Below are 23768 nucleotides of genomic sequence, written 5' to 3'. Positions count from 1 at the left end.
AAGGGAGAGTTTTTGACTGGGCATTAAAGCTGGTTATTCGTACATTTTTCACTTAGGTTTACTGCTGTGGATCCTATTAGATTCTGGTTAAGCCAGTATAATCCCTAGAGAGCCAAAACCTAGGGAAGGTTCTGTCCTGGACTCTTGGGGAGATAGTAACAGCCAAACTAATATGCCCTGGTACATCTATCAAATATGTGGCCATTAAAAATAACCATATGAAGATTTATGCATTGCTGTGTTAGTCACTATAATGTGTTATTAAGTTAGAGAAGCAGGTCCAATGTAAGTACTTACAGTGTTCTCTCTTTTGCACGGAGTTATGTTGTTTGTATGTTTAAGTACACTGTGTAAAGGTTCTCACAGAAGGTTCTAGAGATTATTCCACTAAGTGTTCTGGGCAAAAGTGGCCCTAGGAGGAGATGGTATTGACTGTACCCCTCCTGGAGTATCACGATGCCCAGCATATTCAAAGGCTCTCAGAAGCCTTGCTCTAAGGAAACTGATTTGCCTTTTCAGTGGAAGATTTCACATGTTTGTTGGGCTGTGGAACCCTTTCCCCACACAGTAGTGATAACCAACATTTATTGAGCACTTAGTGTATGCCAGACACATATAGTAACCCCATGGAGTCAGCGGCACCATCACCATTTCACTGATGAGGAAACAAGGTTAGAGAGATTATGTATTTATGAAAACCCCTCCAGAATTAAGATGTTGTGTGAGCTACGAGGAAATAGCCACATTCTGGTTAATTCTGGCTCAGGCTGGTGGTCTGCCCCTGCATCTTTCAGCAGCATCGAGGACTATGAGAAATGGACAGGTTTATCCCCCATGAAGTCAACTTAGAATTGAAGAATACTCCTCAGGATAGCCTATTTTCCTCACCAACCCTTTCTAGAACTCTGTTTCTCTAACCTTTTAAAGAAGTTACTTCTACCTTCTAGCATGAATAACTTCCCAGCTTAATGTGTTCCCCAGGTTTCCTTACTGCCTGCTGTGGGATTTTGCCTGCAGAAAACATGCCATGCAACACTGAGGACCTGTCTGCCTCCTGCCACCCCGTCTCCAGGCTCCTACTGACTGTCTCAGATGCCTGGGTCTGCCCAGCATGGGCACCTGCTCTGTGGGTTGCTTTTTCCCTGACAACTGGAAGAGGTGGCTTGAGGGGCAGGCAGTGATTTGAATATTCCCTGATTGTTTCATTCTCAACTCCAGTGGAGGGAATGTGAGTGAGTGAACTAGGAGCTGAAGCAATGGAGTTACCCTGGCAGGGATGTGGGTTTGTCCTCATGTCCATGTCCAGTGCCAGCCTCACGCTGACGCTCCTGGGTCAGAGCCTTTGCCATCCCCAGACGCTCATTTCCAAAGCACCACTGACCCCACACTGATGTTTTTTTTTTTTTTTTTTTTTTTTGGAAGACCAGGTGACCCGATTCCACAAGCCCCTTGGAAATCAACACCAACCAATCAGAAACCTGACTGTGTCTCAGACTCACCTGAGTGAGCCCCTAAAAATTTCAGATTCCCAGGCTGGGTCTCAGACCTATGGGCAGGAGTCTGGGCACTGGGGTTAGCAGGGTATCTGGGGATCCACACTTGCAAGACTTCCCCGGGGGCTTCTGAGGACCACTGCCCCAGATCATCGCAGAGATATCTGGAGTTCAAGTCAATCAGTGTGCTCTTCCTGGCCCCTCAACAGATAAGGGGTTGTTGTTTTTCCAGCATTGCCTGTAATTCCGTCTGAACCGCGGGTGTCTTTATTTTTAGGTGAGGAGAATTCGTGTTGCCAACTGCAGTAGACATCCATCCTGCACGGAGTGTTTAACGGCTGCAGACCCTCACTGTGGTTGGTGCCATTCGCTACAAAGGTATTCCCTGATTCTTTCTCACTAACTCACATGTTCAGGGAGGCGGGGGGAGTGTCAGGTGGCAGAACACTTGTTGCCCTACTTTGAGGATCCGTTCCGATGACCTGGGGGAACGGAGCCCTTCGCTGCCCACTGGAGTATCACGGTGGAATCCTAATTGTCAGCGATGTTCCCAGCTGTGCCAGGGCCACCAGACGGTTGGACTGGGACCGTTCAGGGCTGCCCGTGCCCAGGCGTGGGAGCGGGGGAGGCTGGGGTTGTCAGTGCTGCTTGTACTTTCTACAGAGTTCCCCAGGACTCCAGAGAGAGAGAGAGAGAGAGAGAGAGAGAGAGAGGCAAAAGGTTTCCCCCGCAGAGGAGATGAAAGAATAGGGAGGTTTGAAAATTTTCAGCTGAATCCCCATACTGTCATGCATCCGGCTGGCTGGGTGGAAGCCTGGGGATTGATGGCGCTGTCCCCTGCGGTGCCGTACGGCTGGGGGTCTGGTGTACGGTCTCGGTCCCCGGAGCAGAATGGGCCCGGCCTGGGCTTGAATTACGATGTTCGCGACCCATCCGGGCTCTGGGGCGACTTGTAGAGGCTTCCTCCTCGCCATGGCAGCTCCTAGCTTGGCTGGGACCGGGCTGGTTGGATTGGCTGTTGCCATGGCAACCCAGTACTCGGGCTCCCGCTACAGAAGCGAGGAGGAGAGCGCCTGAGCGGTAGCTCCGGCAGGGAGAGGGGAAAAAAAAAAAAATAAAAAGAAAAGAAAAAAAAACCATAACAGTGTCTGTCAGTTCGGTGCTTTCAGTTTTTAAAGGTGAAAAAGGATAAGGAGGAGTGGAACAGGTGCAGAGAAGCTGAAGGCTGAACAAGAGGGCAGTTGGGGGAAAGAAAAGAAGACTGGGGAGAGAATGGGGGAGCCCCTGCGGAAGGAAGCCCAGGGCAGTGACAGGAGATGGGGAGAAAATGGCCCAACCAAGAGGTTCAGGAAACAGGCGAAAAACGTGGGGCTGGGATTCATTAGGAGTTCGCTGAGGAAGTTGAAAGCTACGACGCACCCAGACGCATACTCGCCCTTGCCTTTCGCTGCGCTTCCTCACGGGGCTGTTTCCGTCAGAATCATTGGCAGACAAAAGGAGCAGGGCCGGGAAAATGCTCATGAATAACTGTAATTGGGTAGGAACGTTTTCTTCGCGTGGCTCGCCCAAGTCTAGGGTTTAAGGAAATTAACCACTCATCACAGCATGTCATCGCCACACACCCACTACGACGCACAACTGCCCTCTCCTTTCCCACCCGTTCCATTTAGGTCGGTTCCCTGTCTGTGTTTGCAGAGCTCCCTGCAGGGGTTCATTTGGTGGCAGCACCGAGAATTCATTAGCCACACAGAGCTAGTGGCTACTATATTGGCAACCATAGGTCTGGAGTTCATGGACGAAGTGTACGGGCTGGTGAGATGACTTTGGGGTTTAGATGCATCTAGATGGGACGTGAAGAAGCCTGAAGACCAGTCACGGGAGGCCATGTCGACTGAGGGGAGGAGTAGTTGGGGAACTGAGCAAGGAGGTGGCACCGCGATTGGGGGCAGAGAGAGGAAGAGGGGGAGGGAACAGCCAGAAAGGGAAGAGGAAAGGCCGAAGGAGGTGGTCTCCAGGTTGCCAAGGCCAGAAAGAAGGGAGTGGTCCACTGTGCCAGATGGTGCTGAGAGGCTGGGCAAGAGAAGAGAACTGATCCATTGGACCTAGCAGGTGATGACTGGTGACCGTGACCGGGGCCGTTGTGGCAAGTGGTGCTAATGCTGCAAGAGAAACATGAAAGAGCAGAGCAGAGATGACTCTTCAGAGGAGCTTTGCTGAGGAAAACAGCAGAAAAATGGAGCAGACATTGGAGGAGAAAATAAAATCCAGAGGGTCTTATTGTTTATAAGGTGTGTGAAAGCACACTATGCTTTGGGGCTATTGGAGAAGGAGAAACTGATGGTGCAAGAAAGGGAAAGGGCCCTTGCGCAGTTATGTCTCAGAAGATGAAAGGAAAGGCGATCTCACGCACACACGCACGTGAGGGGAGGCAAGGCTCTGGAAGGAGGTATGCGAGTCAGCCTTGGTCACGGGAGGAAAGGTGCAGAACATGGGTCCTGGGGCAGGTAGGTGGGGGAAGGGTAAGTGGCATCAGTTTATATTGCTTACGTCATGTTCAGTGACTTCGGAGCCGTCAGAGTGAGGTGGGGGAGGAAGTACTGGAGGTTTGAAGAGAGAAGGGAGAGAAGGTGGGAAAGAGAGTTGGACAGGTAATGGAGATGGGAAATATAGTGTGATCCCTGGGCAGCAGCAGGGCCCTGTGGAGGCCAGTGGTCTTGCTTTTGGAATGAGAACACTCAGTGTGGTTTTGCTTTCGAAGGCTGTGTTCAGCTCTGCTGGTGTGGTCACAGAGTTGGGGAGAACTAGGTTGAGCAAGGTAGGGCTTTGCAGGAAATACACAGTGGGCGGGGGAGGGACCTGGGGACTGAAGGTGTATCCAAGGGAAGCATGATGGTATTGTCATGGATATTGGTACTTAAACTAGTACCAGGGGACCCTGGGCTCTCTGCTGGAAGCAACTCTAAGGAGGGCAGTGAGAGATGGGAACAGGGCATGGGATCTGTGCTTGGGAGGTTGTGGTTGGATTTAAGACTTGTTGGACCTGGGGAACTGGAACGAGGTAGTAGCTGGACTGTAGTAGGGTGGTCATGTGTGCGGTGACACTATTGGTAATGGCTAAGTCTAGGTTATGAAGTAAGATGGAAGACAAGATCGTTGGCAGGGAGGGGGTCAAGGAACTGAGGTAGCAGTGTTGGATGAACCATCTGTTTGGAAATTATAGTCGCCAAGACCAACTGTGGAAACAATGTTGGAGTGAGGAGCAAAATAGTCCAGAAAAGGAAGGAATTGGCAGGGCTGGGGGTGCACTGTAGATGGTTGCAACAAGGAGAACTTTGGGGTGGTGTGGGCTGGTGGCATGACTGCCTGAGCTTCCAAGCTGGGGCACTTTGGCTTGGGGGACAGGCTTGGAAAGGGGGAGGAAAGAAGAAGCATCCAGAAAAGGCAGCGAGACGCAAGCAGGACACTTACACATGAGTGAGAGGAAGCAGCCAGCCCCTGAGCTGGCTTTGAAGTAACTCTCCCCTGGGCAGAGGCTGGTTTCGTGAGCACAAGAAGGTAAGAGGAATGATCCAAGAAGAGGCTGAAGACACATCATTTATTGATGATGGGCTAGAAGTTCTAGCCTTCTATAAAGTATGACAGTATGACTCAGGCTTCCCCTGGTTCTCCTCTTGCTCCCTCACCCCTGTCCCAGTACTCTCCAAGAGGAAGGATAATTTTAAATCTAAACCAGATCATGTCACTCCCCAGTTCAAAACCTGCATTGGCTTTCTCTCCTAGAATCCAGTTTGACTGTCTGACTACAAGATGAGTACATTATCTGACTCTTCCGTGCCTCTCATGCCTGTCTCTCCTCTGTTCACTCCACCCCACCAGCTTTCCTTCTGACTTGGGAATATGCCAGGCTTGTTCCCTCTTCTGGTACTTTGCACTTGTTGTTTCCTCAGTCTAGAATATTCTTCCCCAGATCCTTCCACAGCTGATCACCCAGTCTGAAATGGCCTCACCTCATTCATAATCACCTCACTGTTTTATTTTCATCATGGCCCCGTCATAAGAAGTGATCTTCTTTCTCTGCCTCTCTTATTAAAATGAAAGTTCCATGAACATAGGGTCCTTGTCCTGTTCACGATTATATTCCCAGAGTCTACAACAGTGTCTGACACAGAGTAGGTGCTCAAAAAATATACATTAAGTGAATGAAGTAGATTGAGTGATTGAGAAACTCTACCAGTGGCGGGTTGAGCTGTGTGTGTTAAGTCATATAGAATTTTCTAGACTGATGGCCCTTCCCAGCCACATCGGATCACTTAAGTTTCAAAGCGGCTTGATTCTGGCCTAAGACGAAATAAAACTAAGCCTCAGATCTGTGACTCATATTGAGTTCCCAGTACCATTCAAAATTAGGAATTCTAAAGGGGGATCTTTTCTTATAACCGTAGAGCATCCCACTGTGTTTATTTTAAATGTCACAGATTTATTTAGAAAAATAATTTATTTTCCCTTTTGAGAAGGTTGAACTTTTTTGCATATGTGTCTAGAAAATGGATTTGTTGGGCACGGGGGGTGGGCAAGAAAACTATCTTAACTTCCTTTTGATCGCGTGTTAAGAATAGGCATCTAGTATAAGCAGATAAAAAGCAATTAGATAAACAATGAGCTCTAAAAAGTCTAGTATTTTATTGTTGGAACCTCAAATCCAACCTGTGCTGAATTTGCCTGTGTGGGTGGAAAGTGAATTTTTGCAGGCTGAATATCTTGGGTTTGGAAGCAGTTTCTCAGTTTCTCCCATATTGCAAAGCATAGCACATGTGTTCAGTTATGGATTTCCACAAAACTGGCAATCCTGAACCAATGAACGGGTGAGGTTCCAAAAGTTCATTTGCAAGTTTGTTTGGCACTCAGAACGCATTTTCCCATAGAAACAATGTCATAAATTAAGTCCCAAGCCAGCCCACGAAGTGCAATTTATTTAGTTTCAACAAATATTTATCAAGTATCTACCCAGAACGCAGTGTGGGAAATGAGACAACTAGGTGTTACTGAGAGAAATCAGATGCCATTCTTGGCCCTAAGAATTCTCATGCCAGCTAGGGAGACAGACATGTCAATAACCCATATGCATTCATTCAGTCATACATCCAATTAACAAATATTTATTGAGCACCTGTGATGTGATGAGGCCTTTGCTGGGGGCTCGGGTTATAGTTCTTTTTTGCCTATGTAGAGCCTTCGGTCTCGTGAAGAGTGTAGACAAGTGTATCAGTCAGGTTTCTGCTCCAGTGATACTGTGTTAACAAACTCTTAGGGCTTAGAAGACTTGTTTTTCTTGTTCATGGGTCCACTCCAGTGGGGGTAGGGATGTCGTCTGCCTCAAGGTGCAGGTTGAGAGGCAGATTCCGGTTGTGTTCGCACATCTCCCGTCCTGTACATACCATTGTCCAGGCAGACAGCAGAAGTACCAGAGGCCATGCTAAGCTGGACAGCACGTTCAAAGCCCCTGCTCATGTGTTTGCTGGGGCTCCATTGGCCAACACAGCCCATAGCCAAGCCCAGCATCAGTGGGGTAGGAATATGGTCTGCCTACTCCCGTGGGAGACGATGCAAAGAAGGCAAAGTGTAGGAATGGGTCCTTCCAGTACAGGAGAGCCTGAAGAACCGGACACAGCAATCCAGTCTACCTCAACAAGGAAAAGAACTATCCATCCACCAAGAAGTAAATAGTGTATATGATAAGGGTTCCCACAGAGGCAGGGGAGGATTCCATGGGGGCACATAAAGAACATCTAACCCATCTTCAAAGTGAGGCAAGTTTTGCTGCAGGAAGGAATGTCTAGGCTGAACCTGAGGCCCGAGCAGATTTCAGCCAGGTAAAGCCAAGCCAGGTGACCAGCTGAGGGAACAGGTGCACCAAGGCCGGCGGCTGCAGGAGCTCCTGGTCTGGTGGTCAGTGTGCATGGAGCATACAGCCTTGGGGTGGGGGGTTGGAGGGGGAGCTGTTGAGAAAGTGGCATGGCTACAGGAGCGGTGGAGGACTGGTCCCATAAGCCGTGTAAAGAATTTCCATTTTATTGGAAGGACTTTGGGGAGCTATTGCAGAGCTTTGATTAGAAGAATGACCAGATCGGTTGTGTGTTTTAGAATAAACATTCTGGTGAAGATGGATTGCAGGGGACCTGCTGGTTGCTGGAGGACCTCTTAAAAGGTGACTGTAAACCAGCAAGAGATGGGGAACTGGTCAGAGGGTTGATAGTAGCGATGGGAAGATCTCAAGAGCTCAAGACTCAGGACTCCCGATTCAAGAGCTCTTTGGGAGATAGAATTGACAGAATTTGGCATTTAATTAGATTCCCCCTTGAGTTTGACACAGTCAAAATAGGGTTATAAAATGAAAAATAAAATATCAAGGTGGCCACAGCTACTGGTTTTTTTGGAATATGTGTTCTTTCTCTCTGATCTAAGTCCTCATAAAGACAATAAAGAAGTGCCACCCAAGGGATAGATTCCTACCGTCCCACGCATTGGAGTAGGCATTAGATTGGAGCCCAAAGGATGAACCCGGAAGTCAGAGCGGGAGGACTTGGGAGTGATGTCAGAGCTGAGTGTCAGAGGGCTCTGTGGGGTGAGTTCCTGCTCTTTTCCCAGCAACACAGTGACCTTGGTGTTGAGATGGTGGAGGAAGGAGTGAACAGTGTCATTACTGAGCAGGAATGTTTGGGAGGCACGGTAATGCTGGGGGTGACTTCCGCTCTGGCGGAGGGGAGTCCAGCCAAGGAGGAAGAGTACAGGGCCTGGAGTCAGCTTGCTTGGGATTGAACCCAGGTTTCTTTGTGACCTGCAGGTTTTCTTATCTTCATGTGCGGATCTCCTCTTCAATAAAGTAGGGTTAATAATACCTTAAAGGGGGACTGAGAAGATTAAATCAGATATGCACAAAAAGACCTGGACACACAATGCCAGAGTCCTAGTTAGGACTCAAGCAATGCTAGCTCTGGTGATGGTGGAAGCCCAGAGGAGGGAGCTGTGGCTTGTAACCAAGGCTGGGGCAGGCTTCACAGAGGAGGTGGCATTAAATTTAGGCCTTGACCAAAATTAGTACAGGAGACAACGGGTGTTGGCGAGGATGCAGAGAAAGGGGAACCCTCTTGCACTGTTGGTGGGAACGCAGGCTGGTGCAGTCACTCTGGAAAACAGTGTGGAGGTTCCTCAAAAAGCTAAAAATAGAACTACCCTATGGTCCAGCAACTGCACTACTAAGTATTTACCCAAAGGACGTGAAAATACAGATCCAAAGGAATGCATGCCCCCTGGTGTTTATAGCAGCGTTGTCAACAATAGCCAAACTCTGGAGAGAGCCCAAATGTCCCTCGACTGCTGAATGGATAAAGATGTGACAGACAGATAGACACAGACACACAGACACACACACACACACACACAGGAATATTACTCAGCCATCAAAAAGAATGAATTCTTGCCATTTGCAAAGACAAGGACAGAGCTAGAATGTATTTTGCTAAGCGAAATAAGTTCATCAGAGAAAGATGAATACCATCTGATTTCACTCCTACGTGGAATTTAAGAAACAAAATGGATGAACATTCACGAGGGAGATAAAAAGAGGGAAACAAATCATGAGAGACTCAATGATAGAGAACGAGCAGGGTTGACGGAGGGGGAAGGGGTGGGATGGATGGGGGATGGGTTTGAAGAAGGGCCGTCCTGACGAGCACTGGGTATTATGTGTAAATGATGAACCAGTGAACTCTACTCCTGAACCAACACTGAGCTGGATGTCAACTAACTAGATCGTAAATTGTAAATTATAAATTGTAAATTTTAAAAAAAGATTAAACAAAAAATGAGGCCCTGAAGCCCAAGGGAACAGGGAACGGAAGGCATCTTAGAGGATCCGGGACAGGGAGTGGTCTTCTGAGGGAGTGACAGGCTGGATAGTAGCCCTAGAAGCCAGAGGGCATGGGGGTTTGGGGGGGACCAGGGTGTGAAGGGGGTCTGCATATTAGGGGGTTCCGGAGACCCATGAAAGGGTTTTCAGCAGAGGACAGCATCATCTTTGTGTTTTGAAAAGATCATCCTGGGGCACTTGGGTGGCTCAGTGGGTTAAGCCTCTGCCTTCGGCTCAGGTCATGATCCCAGAGTCCTGGGATCGAGCCCCGATTCTGGCTCTCTGCTCAGCAGGGAGCCGGCTTCCTCCTCTCTTTCTGCCTGCCTCTCTGCCTACTTGTGATCTCTGTCTGTCCAATAAATGAATAAAATCTTAAAAAAAATAAAAAATAATAAAAAGATCATCCTGATGGCAGGGTCCAGCACTACCCCAAGCATCAGCTTCATCAGACTCCCCAGCCGCATACCTTCCAGGCTCCACTGTCCTGCGGCATGTCTGTCTCATAACCAACGAGCTTATCTCCCGTCTCCTCCTGAGTCATCCACTTGGCCGCTCCTTCTCCAGCTTTCATGCACTTCCCACCAGTCCCAGCATGACCATGGGGCTCAGCGTGCTCTGGTCCCAGTCACATAAGGGAATCAGGGCTGGTCCTCTTCAGAAAACGGGCTGTGCAGGAAAGGCCAGGCTTCTTTTCTGTCCTACCCTGTCATGCCCCACTCTGCACAGGGACTGTGTAGGGTCAGGCTGCTAATCAGCAGGCACATTAACTAAAGGGTGTCTTAGTGCCTCTGGAGGATTCGTGTAAGCCTGACACTCGCCCATATTCTTCTACAGGTTTCTTCCATGTAGACACGTGGAAAACCTTTGAGCAGCCCCCACCAGCTGCTGCTGGTAGATCATTCCTTGACCTGGCATGACAATGGGGCTCTCTGGCTAGTCCCACAGTCAGCCTTCCTGAAGGAGTGGGAGTACCAGAGGGGATTTTGAATACAAGAGAGAAAAACAGAAATGTGACTGCTAAACGAATTTGTCCCCAGTAGCCTGGAGTAACAAATAAACAAGCAAGAAAGAGTTATAGGATTGGCTTATGGCCCTATCCAGTTCCTTACACCGCTGTCCTGTTGGGTCTGCCTGCCCTCGCTCCTCCAAGACATTCTCACCTCAAGCCTCCCCGGCCATTTTTTTGACTCTAAGGGCCATAAGCTGTGACTGCTCAAAAACTCGACCGAGGTAACCTTTGGGGCATGGCAACCCACAAGCACACTCTTGCGAGGTCGGCATTCCTGCGGCCGGGTCTGACCTCCTGGGCGGTGGACAGTGCGCGACAGAGATGCCCACTGAGGGCTTTCTGTAGAGGAGCCCCTGGGGTGTGCCCACAGACCCTTCAGGACACAGTCGCCGTGCGCCTCCTCCGAGAAGCCTGCCCCGACTCCAGGCCCACTCTTCGTGGGTGGGTGGGGGGACGTGCTCACTCTACACCAGACACTGTGCCCTGCGCCCCGTGCCCTATACCTGTAGTCCTCCTGCTGCCCTGTGAAGTCTGTACTAGGACCATCCCCACATTAGGGAGGAGGAAACAGCCTCAGGTTGTACGTTCCTTTCCCACTACTGCGGTAACAAAGGATCACGACCTTAGTGACTTAGAACATCAGGCGTTTATCGCCTTACAGTTCTGGAAGTCAGAAGTCTGCAGTGGGTTTCCCTGGGTTACCATCGAGGTGATGAAAGGGTGGTGTTCCCTCTGGAGGCCAGAGGGAGAATTCATGTCCTTGTCTTTTCTAGCTGCTGGAGGAGACTGCCCACCTTAGCCCATGGCTGCCTCTGTGTCTTCCAAGTCGGCAACATAGTCCCTCACATCTCTCGGGCCCTGAAATCTGTTTCCATCGTCATGTCCCCTTCTCGGACTCTGACCTTCCTGCCTCCGCTCGATCCCCCCGTGACTACTTTGGGTCCGCACTGATCCTCCAAGACAATTTCCCCATCTTGAGATCCTTAATCTGCAAAGTCCTTTTAGCTGTTCAGGGGAACATATGCCCAGGTCCCAGGGATGGAGACGTGGGTGTCTTTGGGGGTTCCATTGATGTCGGGTCGCACAGGTAGCAGAACCTAGCTCAGTCTCCAGAGTCAGTGCCTTCACCTACCGCTGTAGGGAAAGGGAAGGGGAACAAGGAAGGGATATTGTCCCTGTGGCAGTAGAGGGAAGAGCTAGGTCTAAAAAGACCCTTGGTGGATGACAGGCTCTGCCTACCAAAGACGACAGGACTCAGAGCCTACCTGACTTGTAGAAAGCCTTCCACCTTCAAAGTGTGAGCATCCCTGCTTTCAGTTAGCAAGTATCTGTCAAGAACCTAATGTGTGGCCGCCGCTGTTCTAAGCACTAGGATTCTGCCACAGGGAACGGCACAGCCGTAAGTCTTTGCCCTCGTGGAGGTCCTTCTGACGGGGTGTTGCCTTCCTAAGGCTGCCCTAGCCTAGGACCACAATGTAAGGGCTTACAACACCACAGATGCATTCCCTCACCTAGAAATCCGTAGGGGGTTCCTTGTGTTTCCTGGCTCTCTCATGACACGGGCTTTTCCTCTTTGTGTCTCCAGACCTCCCCCCACTTTCTCTTTTCCAGGCGCCGGTCACTGGGTACCTTGAATCCAGGAGGCTCTCCTCCTGGAATCCTTGCATTACATCTTCACAGACCCTCGTTCCAAATCAGGTCACCTTCTGAGGTTCTGGGTGGACGTGAATGTTGAGGGAACGTGGTTCAACTCACCCCACGAGGGAAGAGGGACCGTGTGAGTGTGAAGAAAGAGAGAGCACGTCAGATGGTGATCAGTGTTCTGAAGAAAAATACAGCCGAGGACAGGGGTAGGGGGCTCCTGGCTGGAGGCACCAGAGGTTGCCGTTGGAACCTGAGTGGTCCCCGAAGGCCTCACTGGAAGGACGTGTCTGAGCCAAGACTTGAGCTGGAGATGTCCCCCTTCATGGGTATGGCCACTGCCAGCCAAGTGGCCAAGAAGAGAGTTTCAGACAGGTTGTTCTCATTCTGTGTTTGCTCCCCTCTCCTCCTGATCAGGGGCGTGTCCTCGTGCTTGCAGCCTGGACAGTGACCCTCCTTGATGGTCCAGTGCCATGCGAATGGCAGCGATCATGGTAATCATGGGATCTGGCGGCGACCTCTCCTTCTTGGGTGAGGACCCCAGTGTGCCGACTAATTGTGTAGAAGCGAGTAGGACAACTCTCTGTAGGGTGGAAACAGTGGGGAGTAAAGAGGAGTATGATTCTGGACCTCAGGGCAGTCCTGAACTACCCTGGCTGAGGCCCAACCCATGCATCTGGGTTAGCAAGAATGCTGAAAGGGATTTGGGGGCCTTCTCACAGTGGAGGGGGGGTCCCAGGTGAACCCAGATCCCCTGGGTTCTTCTTGATCACCTCCGCTGTCAGGAGCTGTGAACAAATCCTACTCCTTTCAAAGCAGAAGGTGGAGAGAGGATGAAATCATCGAGGGGCACAGCCCTTGGTACCCTGAGAGCTGACAGAGGTCGACCAGGGAGAAGGCTCACTTTACTCAGAAGCCAGTTTTATTTGGAAGTGCTGGCCGCCGAGGTCCAAAGAAACTGCTTACCCACACCATCTCTTTAATTGATGTTCTCTGACTTGGAACAAGGACCATTAGGAACGCCCCTTTTAGTAAATACATGTTTTAATGGAATAGATTTTTTTTTTTTTGAAATGACCTTATCTCAGGCAGCAGGCACTTTCATAAGTATGTATTGATTGGCTTTTAAAAATTCCTCAAATGTTTTCACTTGTCTCTGTGACCTAGAAGATGTCCTGTTCCCAGCACCTTCTCCAGCTTCAAACACAATGTTCCCATCTTCTTTGGAAGCCTTCCAGGCGGCCTTTCATGGTTTTGCTTTTGTAATGTTTTGTAAAGCTGAGGTGCTTATGTTTGGCTGTATAGAGAGGCCCGATGAGGACCTTCGGTATTTGTCCCAGGAAGAGGGGCCACCTGCGTTCCCAGTGGAGAAATGGAGGCCCAGAGTGGCAAAGGCATGTGGGGGCAGAGCAGCTTTGAGCCCAGATCTTCTTGACTCAAAAGGCACCCTTTTCCCATGTTTATTTCCACATTATGTATTTTTAAAAACCCTCCCTTAAATTCTTCAGCTCGTGGTTTGTGTTTGGAAGTAAAAAAAAAAAAAAATGCCAGCTTCAGTAAACTCATCACCCACAAAAGAACCACATGGGGTGCAGGCTACAGATCCCTTTTGTGTGAGGGTTTCAGTCTGCAAATGTGTCTTATGTGTGCTAAATAGCTCTGAGTTTTAAGACAAAGGCTGGTTTTCCACCAGGCCAGTTAACAGGCCAGCCCAGTGAACAAAAATCAATGAAACAACTTACGCTGGTATCATGGAGACATAGTCAAGAATTTTAGTCACTTTAAAATTGAATTCTTAATTCAGTGCGGCTAACGCTTGTTGCATTCGGGCTGTGGGTCGGGCCCTGAACGAGGCCCTTGGGGAAAAGCGACGAATGAGGCTCTGCCCCGGAGAAGCTCACAGGTTAGGGCGGAAAGCGTCCACCAAGCCAATACTGTCCGTACACCGTGGAAAGGGCTTCTAGGCGGTGCTTGAGGCTGGGGAGACCCCAGAGAGCCCTTTTGTCTTGGGAGGAAGGCACAATGTGATTGAGAATCCTCCAAGAAGCTTTGAACTGGGGCTGCCTCCTTATGGAGGAAAGGTACGCTGCATGTTGACCCGGCACATGTGAGTGATGCCGGAGGGCTGTCCGGAGAGCCCCACTGCCCCGATCCCTGCCTCGTCATTACCATTTTGTGTTTGCATAGCTTAATGTCATCCAAATGCTTGCGTGAAGTCTGTTTCACTTGCCGGAGTAATAAGTATCACAACAATGACTACTATATACTGAGGCAGTATTGTAAGCCTCAATTAAATAGATGCACATTTTGCTAACAATCCCATGAGGTAGAAACCATTAATATCTGCATTTCTGCAGGTGGACAGCCCGAGACACAGAGGGGGCACATGACTTGCCACGACACTGGTGTGTAACTGGCAGAAGCATTATCCCCTTTGTGTGCTAGCCAGTCTGTCCTTTAGTCAATTCCTTGCAGAGAACAGAGTTCCAAGCTTTAAGTGGAACATGCTGTTCCTTCTCCCTGGAATGCTGTTCCTGTTATTCTTGATGTGACTTGATGGTTTTCATCCTAGACCTCTGAACTAAAATGTCACCTTTCCTGGCCAATCTGAAGTAATTCCTCTGTGCCATGTTCTTGGTTTCTGCAGAAGACCTACCTTAATTTAAAATTATTTTAAATTACTGTTTATTTTCTCGCTGGAATGTAAACTCATTAGTAGGGGGATTCTAATGGGTTGATACATTAATGTGTCCACAGTGCCAACTATGGTCTTTGGTGTCTGGTGGGTGCTCAGTAAATATTTGTGGTGCAAATGCCAAATACAGCACTAGGTCCTGGGGGGGGGGCAAGGTGAATGAGGTGGGTCTTTCCCTTGGGGGACCTGCTGTCTAGTGGGAGAGACAGGCAATCAGCGGTGAATGCGATGTGCTGTATACACCTGGAGCACATGTAAGGGGCCACAGGAACACAGCAGAGAGAGCTACTGCTTTGCCCGGAGCTTGGGCAGACATCATGGAGGAAGTGACTTTGAACTCGCCTTGAACAAGGAACACCATTTCACCAAGTATACTGCAGGCTCAAGGGCATTCTGGGGCCTGTGGGAGCAGCATATGCTAGGGACAGCCAGGCGTGTTTGCACTGCACATGTTAATCAAATAGACAGACTCATCAATCCACAGTTGCCTAGGGATGAGTTTGGAGAAGAAGGCAGGAGCTAGATACTAGTGCCAGGGTAGAGACATGACCGTGGAAATGTGTGTTCTAGGCTCCTGGTCATAAAAGACCCATAGGAAGAGGAGTCTGATGCTGGCAAAAGAGTGCCATTGAAGGTTATTTTAAGTAGGAAGTGCTATGATCAGCTCTGTGCTTGAGAATGACCTAGATGTCTGTCTGGAGGCTGATTGGAGGCACTAGAGTTGGCAAGGTAGGAGCCCAGCTACAAGGTGATGGATGAGGGTAGAATGTAGGAGATAACATAGAGGAATGCTTAGAATTAATAAGTCATTATCAGCTGAATCCGAGAGTTGAGAAAAAAAGCCGGAAGACCCAAATTTTCTAATTTGATCCACTGTTTGAATTACTGTTCATTGACCACGTTCAAGCAATATTTCCCAGTGTGCATGATGAGAACTTCTAAAAAAGTTAGAAGATGTTGCATCATTCATTCCTGTCTTGGAAAGTTACAAAGCACCCCAGTATAGCCAAGGCTCTGAGAAGTCCTGCAGCAGAGAGATTAGTTTAATTTTATTTGCCCAGTGTCTCCCAAACCTCTTAACAACAGGACCCTACTTTAGATACCTCCAGAACAACCCAAAGAACACTGGTTTTCTGAGAAGTGACTAAAACCTATATTTTCCTATGTGGCCCGTGCTCGAGGAGGACCTGTTGACTTTTATCTTGGCATTTATGATGCCATTATCCTGGGAAGTTCTTGGAAACTTTGAGGAATTTGGCACAGGAGTAAAGACTGCTGAGGTTCACACCGGGCCACCTGACCACTCTGCCTTACAGTTTCCTCATCCTTGCCGATAATAATAATGTCTACTTCCTGAGGTGGTTGTGAGGATCAGTGAGTTGCTTTCTGGGAAGCCCCAGGAGAAGTGCCTAGCCTGCAGGAAGAGCTCAGTAAGTGTTAGCTTCTGTGCGAGGCCATAGAGGCGTATAAATGAGACCACAGATGTAGGAAATGGCACTGCTTGGTTTTCATGTCTCAGGCACTCGGCTTGCTCATCCCGTGACCTTGGGAAAGCAATATGGTGCCTTCTGCACCTCAGTTGCCCCCATCTGTAAAGCAGGGCCAATGATCGTTCTTACTTCATAGGTTTGTTATGAAGATTAAATGAATCACATTCCATGAAAGGTGGCCCTAGCATGTGAGATGGTTTTATTTTTTTTTTTTTTAAAAGGTCTTCTAAATTGCTTCTGGAATTAGCATAATTTGATCATGTAGATTACCTTTTGGCTCCAGTGATGGAGGTCCAATTTTTCAGATTCCCCAGCACTTATTTGGATCTGGTGTTTTGGTATTCCCCTTTCCTGACTATGGGGGCCTGGATTCAGCATGTAGTTTGCCCCGGGGGGCCATCCTATTCTCTTCTATTTGGTCGAGTTTGGTTTCTTTGTCTCTTGGACTGATGATGTCAATAAGAGCCCCCATATTTTGGGGACCATCTAGCTCTTCCTCTGTGCCTTTCCTAAAAATGCAGGCATCTGCTTGAAATCCCTTAGCAGAAGACCTTGGGATGTTCTTGGAGCCAAACCTCCCCCCCACCCCCCCCCCACCCCCCCCCCCCCCGGTATGGACACACCCTCCTGCTCCCTGAGACAGAGGCTGGATCGTTTTCTTGTTAAAAGTTTTCTGATATGATATCAGTATAGAATCTTTGGAATAGGTCACACCAACCCCACATTCAAGCCAATTACCTGGTATTTAGTTATGGGACTGTCTGCTTTTGGCGAACAATTAGATTAGGGGATGCTGCTGAAAGTCGAGCGGCAGGAAGTAGAAGTTACATTTCTGAGTTCAGAGTTTCCATTTCAGGGTTCTATTGCAGAGTGAGCTTTTTGAGGATGGAGGCAGGGAAGATGCCTCCTCCCCCACCATGCCCGTTCGGGCACCTGTGGGTTCTGAGTGGGAAGTTTGAGGTCCACCTGATTCCCCTGGGGGCTCCTAGAGGAAGGACAGGGTCCTAGGCTGTCTCCAGAAGAAGGGCCATGACACTGTGCTGTGGATTTTGACATTCGGAGTGAATGTCCGGGACCCAGCAGAGACTCAGGTGTGGTAGATCCTTGGGAACAGTCCTCCAGGGGTTTCCATGTATTTTTGCCAATGTTGTTATTAGCAGCTTACATTTTCTGTCAGCAAGAGTGAGTGTGATAATGTTGAAGTTGTGCAAGTTATGGGATAGTTTATGTGTTGATGTGGGATTTTTTTTTTCTTTTTTTGATTGGAAGGAGGCCGAAGTCCTAGGAAAGGGATCGCCCTAGGGAGGGGCGGCTGGCAAGGTGTCTAGTTGGCACCATCCAAGCCCTGGAGCCTTCTCTGAACTGAGGCCAGGATACTGTACCCTGCGGGGCACAAGAAAAAATTCCCTATTAAATTCTGTTAGGATTTGGGGCAATTTTTGCACGGTAATAAGCTTTGGGTTGCTCTTTGGGCTTCTCAAAAGGGAAGTGTTAACTCAAAGATTGTAAACGATGAAGTGTTCTGGCATGCTGCTGACCTAGTTGGATAGTCATAACTCCGAGAGCAGGTGAGAAAAGGCCTCCACGGTCCCAGGGTGTCAAATACTAATGACAGAGGAGCTCACTTACATGCCCAAATTCACTTTTATCCTAGTTTTTCAGGGCTCTGATATCTGTCACTTAACTTTTAAAACTCATATTTACAAACACTATGGTAAGTAATTTCAGGGACACCTGAATTGTGGGTCTGAAGCTTTTTGCTTATTGTAGTATTGATTATACTGCTTCATTTGGTGACTAGAGAAAAGTAGCCTTCCATTTATTTTTATATTATTTTACAAGTTTTTACCAGCAGTCGTGTATGTGACATTTACCTTGGTAGCTAAGGACCAATAGCCTCTCACTGAATGAGAAAAAAGAGAGAGAGATTTTCTGGCCTGATAGAGTCAGATTCCAAGGTTCCCTAGCCCACAGGCATTTTATCTGCCTGGGAACTTTAGGTCTTTTTTTTCTTTTTTTCAGAAGTGGGTCTCCCTGTTCTTTATGTTGGCATGAAGACAATTAATAATTTAAATCCTACCCATTAAAAAACCAGAAATAATGTATAAATATAATAGTGTAGTAATAAATTTAAAAGTCGATCCAGCTGGGCAGTGTTCCCAGACTACCAGCTGAGCAAAAATACAAATCCGTAAGGTAGGAGAAAACTGTTATAGGATGCAAATGGCCACAGTCACATTGTTTCCTGCTACTCTTTATTGCAAATGTACAGCCTTGAAGTTACATTATGGATAAATAGGTTTTGTGGGCTAAACCGGGGACCTAATCACTGTTTATAACATTATTTCTGTGGGGAGAAAGATGTAGTCCATATTACAGACAGGTGGGTAACAAGCAAAATGGGGGGGGCACAATAGGTTTGTAAATTGGGGGACTCCTGGGATTTTAACCTGTAGATGGATGTTTTGTGTTCAGGGCTAGGGATAGATGAAAATCAGAGGCCTCTCAGAATCCCCCCATCCCCCTCAAGTCCTTGCTGTCCTTTCAACCTCGAGACTCTGCCTGACTTTCTCTAATGTCAGTCCCCGGGGTGCTCATCCTGGTGTAGCCCCACCCTCCCCCACCCCTACTGGGGCCCCAGGAAGCCAGCAGGCACCCTGAATGTCTTTACCCTTTCACACCTTATTAAGTGGGTAGTTAAGGTTCATAGGAGGCCACGCAGATGGGTGACCAAGTGGGTGGCTCTGTAGGCAGATTTCTGTCGCTTGTGGCTGTGTGACGTTGGCACGTTATCTCACTTCTCCAAGCCTCTATTTCATGCCTTAAGAAGGAGGTGGTTGGGAGGACTAATGTGGGAGTGCCGCCTGTAAGCATGCGGGCCAGTGCCTGGGATAGGACAGGGTTCCCTCCTCATAGGTGCTTGCTGGGCGTGTTTCTCACTGATATTTGAGTTCACACAGATTTCCACGAACTCGGGAAGCAAACCCGTACTTTAAAAGTACTTTCTGGATTCTGAGCAGCAAACCTAGAAACAAGTGCCTGGGACCTTTCTGTTCAAGAGTTGAAGCCTGGATGGGTTTTGAACATAGTTTTGTCATGAGTTGGGGGGAGACGGAGGGGGTGGTCCATGCACTCATATAGTTGAGTGGGCAACGTCAAAGTCTGTTATTGTTTTGTTTTGTTTTTGTTTTTCTAGTGTGTTTTTTTTTTTCAAAGTTTTTATTCACTTATTTGACAGAGAGAGACACCGCGAGAGAGGGAAGAACATAAGCAGGAGGGTGGGAGAGAGAGAAGCAGGTTTCTGGCTGAGCAGAGAGCCTGATGAGGGCTCCATCCCAGGACCCTGGGATCATGACCTGAGCCAAAGGCAGAGGATTAACAATGGAACCACCCAGGCACCCCTCTGTTATTGTTTTGAATAGATGAAGCTTTACAGCAGATTTCATAGAAACTCATCAGACTAAGCCTTCTTAACTAGTTTTTTTTTCACTAAGGTGGTTCCACATACTGTGTTTTTCACCTAAGGAAAATGGTTTTCTGTTTTTAAAAAATTTTTGGTTTGGGTTTAATTTTGTTTTGTGTTCTTCAGTGTTTCCTGATTTGCAAACAGGCGAATGTCTACGTATTGGCTTTATGGTGTAGGCATGAGATCAGATGGAAATAAGGACTGGAAAAAGAGAACAGTGACTGGGAGTCTAAGGGCTTCCGGGGAGACCCTCAGTAGAGGATGGGGCCTGAGCGGTAACACAGAGGAAGGGAAGCAAATGTGTCATTTGCCTGCCATGCCCAGTCTAATCCAAATCCCATTGTCCCCTTATCTGTCGCCTAAAGAAATTGAAATGAAGCCACTTAAGAGATCAGCCTACCTGAGAGCACGTCACTGAGGATCAGCCTCACGGAGAGCTGTGTCTGACTGCGAGGTTTTAATTTCATTTGGGCAAAGGTTTAAGTGTCTGCACCATCTGACCATTGCTTTTGTGACACATAGGAGGGGATAATTTCAAAATAACTGCTTTTATTTTATTCAAATGTGGGGGCTATAAGATCTCCCGCTCCTGAAGAAATGTGAATGTGTGGGTAACCTGCTGTCATGAAGGTTTTATAATCTGCAATATTGGAGAAGTAATAAGATGTTGTTGTTGGTTGACCATCTGGTTGTACATTCTTGGTGTCACGGTTTGCTATTTCATTTTTTAAAATTTATTATTTTTACTGACGAGAAGCAAGTAATGAGAGTTTAGAAATTTCAGAGGTGTTTTAGAAGCAAGAAATTTAGGTTAATTGCTTAACATGGTTAGATTTTGTTTCTACCTTGTACAAAATGGGAAGTAAAAGGTTGGCTATATATTTTTTTCTTTTTTTCCCCCCCAAAGATAAACTGGAAACTCCTAATCTTTTCCTCTCTGGCCCCAGATTGGACCTTTGAGCTTCTATTAAAAACAGTCTCTTTGTCATAAGGAAGAGTCTAACATAAATTAGAAGAAAATTTTGGAAAGAAAAACACGCACAGAAAGGACCTATAGAGATTTCATATTTTATCTGTCCATTCAGAAATATTTATTGAGATCCCAGTATTTGCATATTGTGCTGCCAGACCCTGAGGGATTTGTAGAAGAAATCTTAAAGTCATTCTCCCTTCCTTTGAGGAGCTTAGTGCTTACTTGGGGGTGGGGGGGAGATGACAGCGACATATGAAACAGTTAAGTTGTAATTCAACACAGCATATGATTAAATACCAAAATGTATAGTTCCAACAAGAAATGCTATGAGTTCAGCAAGGGGGGGGGGTGATAACTCAGTGGCAGTACTGTGTTCTGCCTACAAATTGGCACAGTACAGCACTATTTGTATGAAATATCTTACACTTGTTTTTTTGGCAGCCTTAGGCCTTGACTTCCAGGCAGCATTAAGAGCCCACGACAATATTTGTACTCCAGTCTCCCCAGAACTGGCTTTTTGTTGTTTTGTTTTCAAACAGACAGAGTCTTAGACAAACCAGAGTGCCCAGGAGAGGCTGGGACTTTTGACAGTCATAACCCCTTTCCAATATAGAATAAGAAACCAGCTCCGTCATCCTGTTTTTCAATCCAGCCGCACTTATCCCTCAGTGGCAAATGCTCCCTGATACCGACAGGCCATTTAATTTGAACTTAATGTCCGTGACGGACGAGCTAGCCATCAAGAGTCGGATGAATTGATGGCTTTGGAAAAGTGCTGATGAAAATCCCCACGGTCAGGACATTGGAGAAGGAGCCCACACAGACGTAGGGGAGTTTGGACGCAGATGTGCTCCCAGCAAACAGGGTTCCCCAACCCTTGCTCAAAGTACTGTGCCCGAGGATGATGCTTAATGAAACTCACCGGCTTCCTGTTCTATTTTTGTCATATTCAAATGAGCATAGAGCTCAGAGATGAAGCCACGGGGCCTACATTTGTACAAATTGAAAAAGGAGAGGAGAGGAAGAAGAGGAAGTAAAATGCTTATGAAGTCTGATGCCCTTTCAGGGACCACATCCCACCCCTCTCCGACCCTTGGAGGGACAGATGAATGCCTTCATCACTTGGCTGCTTTTCGATCTTGTGATTCATGAATTTTCCATTTCTTTTCAAAATCACGGTTGCTGGGTCTCCTCAACCCCTCCATTTTAACCTCAGGCCTTGAGGAGGCGTAGATAACAAGGATGTTCTGGTCTCTTGATATTATCCAGTGGAATAGTTGTGGAGTTCAAGGCTTTTGAGCATAACACAGCCCTTGCTGTTCCTTCTTTTTGTCAGGTTGCTGGCCTTTCTGGTGAGGCAGGAGCTCCCAAGTGAGCGTGACCTAGAGTGGCCGAGACAGCCAGCAAAAGAGTGCACCCCACTCTACCCCCCCCCTTAGCTCCTGGTCATGTTTATTAGAGGACTTGGCCCCAACCACAGCTTAAGATTTATTTGGGACATCCTCTGCGCTGCCAGACTTGGGAAAGTGGCCCTGGAAAGTGTTGTTCCCATATCTTTCGATATAATTGGGTGTCTGTCTAAATAAATGCTTTGTAGCAGATGGTTATAGAATGGCTTATCACATTCTTGGGGAAGACTCTGCCCTCGAAATATTTATATTTAATTCTCAGACTACAAAGCAGAAGATGGCCTTATTAGTGTCTTAATAACAGAAAGATTCCCACAGTAGGTTGATATTCTGGGAATGAGCCCCAGACCTAAAATTTATATAATATGTAAACCATTTCTTGGACTTGTCCTTTGCACCCGGGTTTTTCTTGAAGGGAGCTCTTTAATTTTAGAATCCACGAGAGGATGTGCTTTGGGTGTGTTTAATGATGTCATCCTGAGAGAGGCCACAGGAGCCAAAGTTCAGCGTGTTTTCTGCATTGGTTTTCTGCTTGTAGACATGATGGAAAAAATGCTCTGCTCTGGTCCCATTGCTTTTCATGGTTTTAGCATCACGTTCCCATTCTCGCTCAAAATCAATAACCCTCTGCACAGAGCCTGCCGTTCTGTACTGAAGCCAAGTATGAGATATTTTAACTAATGCATGTGTGGGGTTGCTGTTTTGTTGCCTTTTCCTTTTTTGGATAGGTGTACTTTTAAAGAAGATTGTGTACACCCAGAGAACCATGAAAACTGGCTGGATATTTCGTCGGGAGCTAAAAAGTGCCCTCAAATTAACCTATTCCGAAGCAGTAAAGATAAGGTAAGAGGAAAGATTATAATTTGTCTCTGTTGTCTCATTTTGCACAATTGATGCTAACTTCCTTCTGTGTGTGAATTATCTTCTAGCATTAAAGAAGCTTAGTTAGGAGAGTCCATTCATTTAGTTACTAATACTGAATGCCTGGCAGATGCCGTACTCTGGGCGAGATGCTAGAGAAATAGCAGAGAACAGAGAGATGGTGAGCTGCCCTCATGGAGTCTGTTGTCTTGTAGAGCTGAAGACTACCCTCATTCATTGAATTTAAAGAAAAAAAAAAGAACTATTAATGTAGTAGAAAAATGTATTGTTTAAAAAAAGAAGAAGAAGAGAGTGCAGATTCATGGTCAAAAAGATTACTTAAGGGACGCCTGGGTGGCTCAGTTGGTTAAGCAGCTGCCTTCAGCTCAGGTCATGATCCCAGCATCCTGGGATCGAGTCCCACATTGGGCTCCTTGCTCCACAGGGAGCCTGCCTCTCCCTCTGACTCTGCCTGCCACTCTGCCTGTGCTCGCTCTCTCTCTCTGACAAATAAATAAATAAAATCTTTAAAAAAAAAAAAAAGATTACTTAAATGTGACTTAAGGGTAGAATGTTATTTTATGGCCCTTCCCCTAATGCATGCAGGCTTCTCCTAGTAACTGTCTTATATATATGGCTTTAAGCAGTACTGGGAGAGAGGGCAAGAAACCACCATGGCCAGTGAATATTACAAATGTGGTCCCTTGGAAATCCAGTGGGCTCTTGTTATGGCCATACCACCATTGGCAGGCCCTCCGCCCTGTCACTGGCCAAGAGAAAGGACGCAATGAGAAGCATATGACTCAAACATCTCATTCACGCACG

General features: G+C 47.5%; 1 protein-coding gene across 3 annotated transcripts in view; it reads left to right on the top strand.

The window, feature by feature from the left end:
* PLXNC1 (plexin C1) overlaps positions 1-23768 on the top strand; it is a 143097-nt gene that overhangs the window by 31065 nt on the left and 88264 nt on the right. For all 3 annotated transcript variants that reach the window (XM_059402345.1, XM_059402344.1, XM_059402346.1), the window contains exons 4-5: positions 1771-1871; positions 22811-22925. In XM_059402345.1, the coding sequence (XP_059258328.1) occupies positions 1771-1871; positions 22811-22925 (216 nt within the window). The remainder of the gene's footprint in view (positions 1-1770; positions 1872-22810; positions 22926-23768) is intronic.

The sequence above is a fragment of the Mustela nigripes genome, chromosome 6 (genome assembly GCF_022355385.1).
Source record: "Mustela nigripes isolate SB6536 chromosome 6, MUSNIG.SB6536, whole genome shotgun sequence".
NCBI lineage: Eukaryota > Metazoa > Chordata > Mammalia > Carnivora > Mustelidae > Mustela > Mustela nigripes.
The sequence above is the reverse complement of the archived record's forward strand: the minus strand, read 5'-3'. Positions and strand labels throughout refer to the sequence as shown.